General features: G+C 41.8%; 3 protein-coding genes and 1 pseudogene across 3 annotated transcripts; 3 read left to right on the top strand and 1 right to left on the bottom strand.

Moving 5' to 3' along the window:
- Nucleotides 373–2,943, bottom strand: LOC104769142 (annotated as a pseudogene).
- LOC104769140 lies at nucleotides 3,329–4,496 on the top strand. The gene has a single exon (XM_010493282.2). It carries the CDS (start codon nucleotides 3,406–3,408, stop codon nucleotides 4,348–4,350), a length of 945 nt encoding a protein of 314 aa, XP_010491584.1. The 5' UTR covers nucleotides 3,329–3,405; the 3' UTR covers nucleotides 4,351–4,496.
- On the top strand, nucleotides 5,412–6,918 carry LOC104769139 (periaxin-like). The gene has a single exon (XM_010493281.2). It carries the CDS (start codon nucleotides 5,524–5,526, stop codon nucleotides 6,622–6,624), a length of 1,101 nt encoding a protein of 366 aa, XP_010491583.1. The 5' UTR covers nucleotides 5,412–5,523; the 3' UTR covers nucleotides 6,625–6,918.
- On the top strand, nucleotides 7,623–8,485 carry LOC104769138 (periaxin-like). The gene has a single exon (XM_010493280.2). The coding sequence runs from the start codon at nucleotides 7,726–7,728 to the stop codon at nucleotides 8,203–8,205; it is 480 nt and encodes a 159-aa protein (XP_010491582.1). The 5' UTR covers nucleotides 7,623–7,725; the 3' UTR covers nucleotides 8,206–8,485.

The raw sequence follows: 11,307 nt of genomic DNA, 5'->3' as shown, positions 1-11,307 counted from the left end.
AATTGGTTTCTGGTTCGCTAATAAAAAGAGTAAGGAAAAACCGGAAAAATGTTATTTCTCAAATTGTTGTATGATCAAAACATTGGTACTAAATTTTTAATATGCAGAAACAACCAGAAACACGATCATTTTGGTTTATACAGAAATAATATTTGAATGAAACAAAATATTGAATATGTAATTACATTTCTCCATTTGTTTTAATACAGAAATTTTTAATTAAGATTTCTGAACTTTTTGGGAATGTTAACCAAGGACAAAATGTAACTAAAATGTCATAATATGGACTGAATTATTCAAAAAATTACAAATGAAAGCAAAATCAACCAATGTTTTAATTAAGATGAACAAAAATCGAAAACTTCTGTTGCTTTGAACTGTATTGTAAATAATCCAGTAGAAAAAGAGAAAGTCACTTGAAATTTAAAAACACTCAGCGAAATAACAAAAAGAAAATTATCAATTTTCTGCAGCGGCACTTGCAGCACTCAAGTCCACAGACAAATCAAGAGTCTGCAACAACAACAAAAGTCAGTAGTTAATCTCAGTATTCAAAATGTTGCGTTTACATGTGAAACCAAGAAACATAGTACTAAGGTCATACCTTTCCAGTGATCTTGGTGTACATCTCAAGTACATCTATAACTGTACTCTCGAAATGTGTTGTTGCATCATAAGTCTGATAAGAAAACAAAACATGAAACATCAGAGAAAAATAACACGTTGCTTAGGTTATATGTTTGTATTTTTGATATTCTCTCTTACAGCAGAGATGAAACAGTTATCTTCTTCTTGATTATTGGTTGGAACGTATGTGTCATAAGAATGATAGAAGATCTCATCAACAGGTCCAAGCAAATCGATTCCAGGTTTAAGCTCCTCCTCTGGATTGTCAGTTTCAGCTGCTGCTGACACAAAAGCTATGTATTTGCCCTTTGGTGCCACATTGTGAGCGTATGAGCAACAGAACAAGTACCTGCAAAATTCAAAAAACCTCAGTGATCTAACTTCAACTATATCAAAGTAGAAAGAACTGAGATCCATGTTTCTATAAACTTGAATGTGTTCTTGATTACGATTTCTTACATGTCTGATTTGCGACCGAGTTGCTTCTGAGGAAGAATGATTTGGACCGAGTGAGCATCGTTGGTGTCTGGAATAGGATGGCTCATTATACATACCGCTCGAGTCACTTTCCCAACTGTCTTAACCTGAAAGACAAGGAATCAGTCTTAAGAATTAAGGTAACTAGCTAGGCTGTACAAGAATCAACCAGTAACTGCTAGTGAAATTGGTTCATTGTTGTTACCTTGTCAGATAAGTAAGAAGGATCACAGACAACTTTCTTGCATTTAGCAGTTTCTCCTGCAGAAGTGACACCAATAGCTTTTCCAGAACCATCAAACTCTACCTGTTAGAGATAATCCTAAAGATTCATGAGTCTTATCTTTATAAAGTGCTAATAAATATCATATTTATATACTAGATTAGACCTCTTATCTAATAGATAAAACAGAGAAATACGAGGTTATAGGTAGTTTATAACCTTGCATTCAGGCTTGTTGAGCATGTAAGTACCACCATACGCTTAAACGCGCAAAAGCCTGAAATAGAAATAGATATTCGAAAACAGAGAAAAAGGCATAAATTCATATGAAACCTGATATGTTTCATGGCTTATGAGAATAGAGTGAACGAGAACCTGTGGCAACTCTCCTAGTCCGTATAAGGGATAGATGTAAGGAGATCCTCCTTGGAATCGAGCCAAAGATTCCGCGTAGAGCTTCACCAGATAACAAAAACCAAAAATGACATTAAATTCAGAACTTTTAGTTGTTGAAGAAGAAAATAAAATAGTTTACCTTGATTCTCTTAACAAAATCAATGGCGGGTTGATCCAAGTAGTCATCATCATTGTGCAGCGCTAAGGCATGGCCAATGAAGTCGATTGTATCATCTTCGAGTCCATACTTCCTGTTTTGAAAGGAAACAGAGAGAAAGCTTGTAACGCAAGAAACTATAATGACTTGAGATGGAGGAAAAATTGTTTTACGTACGAGATGATCTCTCTAGCAGTGACTTTGCTAAGGTCAAGTCCTTCGTGAGACTTAGGATCCTTCTCATCGTAGTCTTGCACATAAATAAAGAACTTTCTCGCACGTCGCTTCTCGAAAAGACCCATCAATGGCGATTTCAGGGCTTCCACATCAGTGGCTGGGACTTTATAGATCTGACACTCGTATATAATACATTATCAGAACCTCAGAGTAATTAATTTTACCCAAAAAGAAAAACCAGGATAAACTATACTTAAATTACTACCTTGCCTTTCTTGTAAACGAAGCTACCATCGACTGCCTTAAAGTTAAGATACTTGGTAACATCAGTGTGGATTAGGGTTTGAACAAGGAGTCCATTAGCCATAATAAACTGCAGATCAAGAAAACATTACTCACCATTAATAATCGATTCAAATCATATATATATATATATATACAGTACGTATATGAATTCACATACAAATAAACATGCATTATATAGATAATGTACCTTTGGGATCATATCGACATTGTATTCTCTGCTAGCTCCGAGATTCTCTTGAGGAGTATCACTTCCCCTGAAACGCTTCCATAGCTGAGTGAGGTTAAGAGACGTTGATTCTCCTCCATAGTAGTCGTTTCTGTCCATATGTAGTACCTATTAAAATCCCAATATAATGCAGTAAATATCATATTCTTAACAAATGGGAGAACCAAATGTAAAAGTAACTCATTGGATGCGAATTGCACAAAAACAAGCTCGCATTTTAAAAATGAATAGCCAAAGAAGATGTACCTTGAGGCCATCGACAGAGAGGAGGCCACTAAGGATACACTCCTTGAGACCAGTCCCAAGAACAATCACATCATACTCTTCATCCATTATTACAATCGATGTCTTTAATTCTTCATCGATCCTCTAATAGACTTTTTTTATCTGTCCTTTGATCATATAAGTGTGAGGGCGAGGAAAAAGAAATAGAGGAACATGTGTGGCTGTTAACACAGTCTTTCACCGCTTCCGATCTTACCGTTTAACCTCATGATAAATTTTCACGTTAATCAATTATCAAAACCGTATTGTTAGGCGAAAATTATTTGAATGCCATGGTTACTAATTCCTATCTACAAAAATGGTTACAAACTTGCCTATATTTAGACGAACATGTGGCCATGTGGGTGAAAAAGTGAGTATCATAAAAAGGCCACAATTACAAACGACAAAAGTACCCTTAGTGATCCATATGTTTATTACGACTGCTAATGTAAATATTAAGTATCTACAAAGTCCTTTTGGTCCACTTGCAAAGTAGCTCTGTATTTAACGCAAAGAACATAAAAAGGAGCAAAAAAGAGTGACGGAGATATGGTGAACGGCGGCGGCGATAATAACAGAGCGGAGGCGGATCAGTGGCTAGATACATCGGAGAAGCTCTTGGCTTCAAGTGACTTTCATGGAGCAAAGACATTTGCCATCCGCGCATGCAAAGCCGACCCGTCTCGAACATACGTAGCGGACTATATCCTCGCAATCTCCGACACTCTCCTCGCCGGTGAATCTATCGTCGGAGATTCCATCTTACCGGACTGGTACGCTGTACTCCGACTCGGCCGCTTAACTCGAAACGCCGAACACGTCGCGACTCAGTACCGTAGACTCGCTCTTCTACTCAATCCCAATGTCAATCGTCTCCCTTTCGCCGATCAAGCTCTTAAGCTGGTCTCTGATGCTTGGTCTGTCCTCTCTGATCCTCCAAGGAAGTCAATGTACGATCTAGAGTTACAAATGAGTCAAACTGGTCAACCCTATAGTCAAACGCAGGACGTTCAAGATTCGCCATTGCAGAGCCAAGCTGAGACCTCGGTGACTCCTGTGGCTACGAGCTTTTGGACCGCTTGTCCGTTTTGCTTATCGCTTTTTGAGTACCCTAAGCGTTACGAGGAATGTACATTGAGGTGTCAGCAATGTAGGAGAGCGTTTCCTGCGGTTAAAACGCAAACGCCACCGGTGGAGAGTAATGGCGAAGGCGTTTACTCTTATTCATGTGCTGTGTTCCCATTACGGATACCAGATCATCATGCTAAAACCTTGACTTGGTCGCCAGTTGCACCTCTCTTCGTCTGTCCTGCGCAAGGATCATCTACTAATCAGCAACCAAGCGTGAAGGCTCCTCCAAGAAACGATGATGATGATGTGCATGTCACAATTTCTGATGATGATGATGACATTGTAGAAATTTCTGATGATGATGATGATGATGATGGTGATGATGCAAGGAAAAAAAAAGAAGGCAAATGTTGCGCATGTTGAACTCAAGCCTGCTTAGTCCAAGTAAAGCTTGTTCTGTTTCTGTCTCTGTCTTCGGTTTGTTTTGTGATTCCCTTAGGCCCTATTAGGTTTATGTATCGCTTGTTGTTGTTTATACCATAGTTAGACAATGCTGTTCTTCTGATCAATGTAGATTTTGATGTATTTTGGCGCAAAAATGCACTTTGAACGGTATGTAATCCTCTGTATCATAATAATAAAAATCCGGTTGTAGGTGCTTATAATAACTTAAGAAAGGCATGCATGAGTCTCTCATCTATGGTGGAACCAAATGAACACTCCTTTATATACATACACCTTGCGATGGACGTCTGAGTATAAAAAAAAAGCATGTAATCTGCTCAGGTTTGTTTTTGCTGCATAAGATTTTTGTTTAGAAAAGAGATCAAGTTAACTTTATTTAAGGAATCTTTGTTACCGACTTGATAGTTTTACTTTTACGGTTTTACCCAAACCTCTTAATTAAGTTTTCTTTTGTAAAAAGATTTTGAAGATCAATATCAAATAATACATTTTGTACATATATGACTTTGATGACAAAGAACAAACATACACACAACCAAAAAACGATCCAAGTCGTTGTGTAGATTACCGGCCAAAACCTAAACATTATATATTTTTTTAATGGTTTCATACTTGCAAATCATCGAAGTTATTTATGATTTGAAACTAGTTTTGTTTCATTGGAGCTTTTATTCCAAATTCAATTATCCAAATATCTCGAAGTTCAACAATTCTATAATCTGATCAATTAGTCTCATCTTAATTCTTTTTTTTTTGTATGATTGTGCCTCATATTATTTTAAAAATTGGGATCTTCTAGTTTTACAAAGTTTTAAAAGCCATTTTACGTATATAGCTAAAACATGAACACGTAATCACTAAAACCTAAAATTCAACAAGAACTGAAAAACGACAAAATAGATATACAGATAGAGAGGTTAAACAAACTTTATTATATTCAAAAGCTATGTACATAATTTTCCCACCAAACTCCATCTTTCTTCTTCCTCAAAACACCTATATATACCCATTCGAATCAAAGACCATAATCATCTCATCACAAACACAAACCAACAACAAACACAAGAAAGCAAAAGAAGCATAACATAAAAGAAGAAAAAAACTTAAAAGAGTTGTCAAGCAAGCGCATACATGGCACCGATGAAGCAGAGTCTCTCTGCTGCTCTTTTCTCGTCACCACTTCTGATCATATGTCTTATCGCATTGCTCGCTGATCCGGTCTCAGTTGGTGCTCGCCGGTTATTGGAGCATCCTAAACCGGAGATGCCAAAGTTGCCTGAGCTACCTAAATTCGAAGTTCCAAAGTTTCCGGAGTTTCCTAAACCAGAGATGCCCAAGTTACCTGAATTTCCAAAGCCGGAGCTACCAAAGATGCCAGAGATTTTAAAGCCTGAGCTTCCCAAGTTTCCAGAAATTCCGAAACCTGAGCTCCCAAAGGTACCAGAGATTCAGAAGCCTGAGCTCCCAAAGGTACCGGAGATTAAGAAGCCTGAGATGCCCAAGTTTCCAGAGATTCAGAAGCCTGAACTGCCCAAGCTTCCAGAGAATGCAAAGCATGATGTGCCTAAGTTGATGGAGACTGAAAAGCCTGAAGCTCCTAAGGTGCCAGAGGTTCCAAAGCCCGAGTTGCCAAAGATGCCTGAAGTTCCAAAGCCGGAGTTACCTAAGATGCCGGAGATTCAGAAGCCGGAGTTGCCTAAGGTACCAGAGATTCAGAAGCCGGAGCTACCAAAGATGCCAGAGATACAGAAGCCAGAGTTGCCTAAGGTGCCAGAGGTTCCGAAGCCAGAGTTACCTAAGATGCCAGAAATTCAGAAGCCTGAGCTACCAAAGATGCCGGAGATTCAGAAGCCGGAGTTGCCTAAGGTGCCAGAAGTTGCGAAGCCTGAGTTACCCAAGGTGCCAGAGATTCAGAAGCCGGAGCTGCCCAAGTTCCCAGAGATTCAAAAGCCTGAGTTACCCAAGGTGCCAGAGATTCAGAAGCCTGAGGCTCCTAAGGTGCCAGAGATCCCAAAGCCTGAGTTACCAAAGGTACCAGAGATTCAAAAGCCAGAGTTGCCTAAAATGCCGGAGATTCAGAAGCCTGAATTGCCAAAATTCCCAGAGATTCCAAAGCCTGAACTCCCAAAGGTTCCAGAGATTGCGAAACCTGAGCTTCCCAAAATGCCGGAGATTCCAAAGCCTGAGCTACCCAAGATGCCGGAATACCCAAAAGTTCCCGGTACTGCTTAAGCGTTATTGAACCAGAAGAAGGCCCAACTACTATCAAGCCCATCCCACGATCTTAAATTACCATATTACCCTTCTATTGTTTTGTCATTTTGCAGAGATGTCTGTCCGCATCGTTTCCCTTTGGTGAACCAAATTTTTTATGATTTGGTCTCGTAGTCATAGTTCTCTGCCTGTTTTGGTTACAGTTTATACTCTTATACTTGTATTCTGTTTGTATTTGTATGTATCATACAAATTTCGCTGTATTTGATTTGATATACTTTTTTTAATGAATTATTATGTTATTTTATTTTATACTTGTTTGTTCAAATGGTTACACATGAATACTTCTTTTCAGTTCTAAAATCTAAATACTCAAAGTATCTCAGTTACGAGTTCAAGATTATCGATAAATATAATAATGTTCTACCCATTGTCGTGTTCTTTTGTCACATATGACATATCCAATGTCCAAACATTAGAAAAGAGAAGAATACATATACAACAATGTAGGGAGGACGAATTGTTTCATCAATCATTACTTATTATTAAAAGATAGTGATGGATTTGCCATGTATAAATGAAATTTGTAACTATGGAACTTATGTGCTAAAGTTCAATTTTGAAGTTAACTTTGGTGCTATTAGTTTTGGAACTTATGTGCTGCTGTGAAATTTCAGAGACAGCAATCTAATACTATCTCTTATTTGCCAAAGACTGTTTGATCGCTCTCTTATTCTGCTCCAATGCTCTGTAATACTCTAAGATTAACCAAAATTTTTTAAAAATGTATGAAGTGAGACCTTTCGTAATATGCTTTCATTCTCACGAAGATTCTTTAATACGTAAAACCAAAAACACATGAACACGTAAACACTACAAGTCTGCAACCTAAACTCCAACTAGATTGAAAGTGACAATATAGATATACAGATAGAGAAGTTAAACAAACTATTCTTTATATTCAAACTCTGTGTATGTTTTTTTCTCACCAAACTCAGATCTCTCTTCTTCCTCAAGACACCTTTAAATAGCCATTTCAATCAAATATCACAAACAATACCACAACGCAAAAGAAAAAAGATAACCCAAAAAAAAAAAAAACTTGTCAAGGACACAATTATGGCATTGAAGAAGAGTCTCTCAGCTTCTCTTCTTTCACCATTTCTGATCATATGTCTTCTTATTGCATTGCTCTCCGTTCCGGTTTCTGTCGGAGCTCGCCGGTTATTGGAAGATCCCAAACTACCGGAGATACCGAAATTGCCGGAACTACCTAAACCAGAGATGCCAAATTTACCCGAATTCCCCAAGCCTGAGTTGCCTAAGATCCCGGAGATTCCAAAACCTGAGTTGCCTAAGTTACCGGAGATTCCCAAGCCTGAGATGCCTAAGCTACCGGAGATTCACATGCCTGAATTGCCCAAGTTTTCAGAGATTCAAAAACCAGAATTTCCGAAGATGCCGGAGATTCATATGCCTGAGCTGCCTAAGTTGCCTGAAGTTCCAAAGTTTGAAGCTCCGAAGTTGCCGGAATTGCCAAAACCTGAAGAAGCCAAAGTGCCGGCGTTTACAATGCCGAAGTTTCCTGGATCTCATTAAGCCCATTAATTACTTATATCAGAAGAAGAAGAAGGAGGCCCAACTACTTTGAAACTCAGCCCAGTTTCTAAAACTGTCTATCAATTGTTTGTCTATCTACACTTTTACAGAGATAGCTTATCTTAGCTCATCCTGTTTACCCTTGTTGAGTTATTGTTTGTTATACACTCTCACTTGTATTCGATTATGTAGTTGTAAACTTGTAATGCTTGATTACCATCTCGTTTGTTTGTACTGGGGATTGCACAACACTAAATAAATATCGATTTTAGGGGAAAGAGTGAAGTTTGTTCTTTATTAACGATAAGGATGCGAGGTCGTCACTAAAACGAGCCAAGATCGTGCTCGTCAGTTCACAGGAGAACTGACAAGTGAGTCACGACGAGCTCGGAAGCTAACAGGAAATTGTATAGAAAATAACAACAATGTTTTAGACGCAAAGTATTGCTCTCTGTGTATTGTTCGAGGGTCTGATCCCCTTCTCCAATGAGTACTGTTTCTTTATATAGTGGACTGTAGACCGAGGGTTTTNCGTGCTCGTCAGTTCACAGGAGAACTGACAAGTGAGTCACGACGAGCTCGGAAGCTAACAGGAAATTGTATAGAAAATAACAACAATGTTTTAGACGCAAAGTATTGCTCTCTGTGTATTGTTCGAGGGTCTGATCCCCTTCTCCAATGAGTACTGTTCGAAGATCCGCCGATTGAGATAGGTTTTGAGAGAAAACGAGATGAGTTGAGCGGTGGTAATGAGTTGAGCGGTAGTAATGAGCTTGGCGGTGAGCTCGGCGAGATGACCAGAGTTAATGAGCTCGGCGGTGAGCTCGGAGAGATGAGCGAAGGTAATGAGCTCGGCGGTGAGCTCGGCGAGATGAGCGGAGGTAATGAGCTCGGCGGTGAGCTCGGAGAGATGAGCGAAGGTAATGAGATCGGCGGTGAGCTCGGCGAGATGAGCGGACGTAATGAGCTCGGCGGTGAGCTCGGAGAGATGAGCGAAGGTAATGAGCTCGGCGGTGAGCTCGGCGAGATGAGCGGAGGTAATGAGCTCGGCGGTGAGCTCGGAGAGATGAGCGAAGGTAATGAGCTCGGCGGTGAGCTCGGCGAGATGAGCGGAGGTAATGAGCTCGGCGGTGAGCTCGGAGAGATGAGCGAAGGTAATGAGCTCGGCGGTGAGCTCGGCGAGATGAGCGGAGGTAATGAGCTCGGCGAGATGAGCTCGGCGAGAGTGAGATTTAGGTCAGCGAGATTGAGATTGAGGTCGCCAACGAGATTGAAGTCGGCGAGTGAATGAGGTCGCCAACGAGAGTGAGTCTGAGGTCGCCATCGAGATTGAGGTCGGCGAGCGAGAGAGTGAGATTGAGGTCGGCAAGTGAGTGAGGTCGCCACCGAGAGTGAGTTTGAGGTCGCCACCGAGAGTGAGATTGAGGTCGGCGCCAAGCTGGAGACTGGAGATCGGCACCAAACTTGAGAATGCAGGTCAGCACGAGGTAGAAGAGTGGATGTCTCCATCGAGAGTAGGACTCCACCGAGAATGAGAGTGGATGTTTCCACCGAGAATAAGAGAGTAGGTCTCCACTGAAAACAAGAGTAGAGATCGCCACCATGAATGAGAGTGGCAAACGCAAGGGAGGCAAACACAAGAGCATCGAACGTGAGTGCTACGAGCGTGAAGGAGTCGAGCGTGAGGGTAGCGAGCACGAGAGCGTGAGTGAGCGGTGAGCATGAGGGTGGCAAGCGCGAGAGAATGAAGGCAGCAAGCTTGAGTGCGGCAAGCGTGAGGTAGGCAAGCGCGAGGACGTCGAAATTGAGGGTAGCGAGCGTGAGAGCATGAGTGAGCGGCGAGGAGAACGGGATAGACACCGATGAGCTCAGCGTTAGTGAAGTCGGGTTTCCTGCGAGCGAGACGTCAGCTCAGCATGTGGAGATTGGCGCCGAGGTCGACGTGTCGAGAGAATATGAGATCGACTCGAGAGATCCGCGTGCTGGGTTTACAGATGAAGGCGGCGAGCTAAGTCGAGATGGGTTGAGTGGCTAGCTCGGCGGAAAGCGGCATATCTCCTTTCGTGGGAGTGATGAGGTTGCTTATCGGCAGTTTGCGGTCGCCACGGGTTTAAGAGGAGATGAGCTCGGCATAAGGGAAATAGAGGTCGATGAGGAAGGACTTGGGGTCGCACTGATGAGCTCAGCGGAGGTGAAGTCGGAGGTCGCCGCGCAGAGTTTGTCAGCTCGAGCTCGGCGAAATCGAAGGTGGCTTCCGGTTCCTCTCGGGGTTGGCTCTGGTATCGCGACTGGCTCTCGGGAGGTCGGCATATGTCGAGTGCGGTTCGTCAGATCGGCAAGATCCGATGGCGTTGACGCCGACCACGGGATTTTCAGCGAGTGAAGACGATGGTGGTTCCGATGATGGTGATGCCGATCTGATGATGGGAGGCCGGCCTAAGGCAATATCCGGGAATGTGGTTGATGAAAGAAACGTCGAGGTTGGCCTTGTAAGGATCGAAGGGTGGTGCGACGAGGTCGGCATTGATGAGCTCGGCAATATAAGTGACGAGCTCGGCAATGGTGATGAGGTTGGCATTGACGAGCCTGGAAATGTTGAGATCGGCAATGGGGAGCTTTGCATAGCGATTGCCGATCTTTTCGGGAGACGGTCGATGAGCTGCAGTTCGATGTGCCTTCCAATGCCGATCTGGGGATAGAAGATTGATTGTCTGTGCGCGATGCTTGTGCCGAGCGTGGCTTTATGTTATTTTATTTTGAATCTATGCCGAGCATTGCTTACTTTTGTTGGTTTTTATTTTGAACTTGTGCCGAGCATGGCCTTTTGTTGGTTGTTATTTTGAACTTGTGCCGAGCATGGCCTTTTGTTGGTTGTGTTATTTTGAACTTGTTTGCTCTTTGATTATGGAATAAAATTGTGTTCTTCCTATCTTTGGTATCGAGTTGTACTTTACGGTGCAAGACGTCTCTTGGCTTATCCTATTACGTGTGTAGAATACCAAATGTTTAGGGTGGTAATTGAGATGAGCTCGTCATACCTTTTAGGTGCGGTCCTGGTGTCCGGCTTACCCTGTGTGTGCCACGAGGTCGGCAAGAAAGTGC

The sequence above is a fragment of the Camelina sativa genome, chromosome 20 (assembly GCF_000633955.1).
Source record: "Camelina sativa cultivar DH55 chromosome 20, Cs, whole genome shotgun sequence".
Classification (NCBI taxonomy): Eukaryota; Viridiplantae; Streptophyta; class Magnoliopsida; order Brassicales; family Brassicaceae; genus Camelina; species Camelina sativa.
Note: the sequence above shows the minus strand (reverse complement) of the source record. Positions and strands in the feature narration are given on the sequence as shown.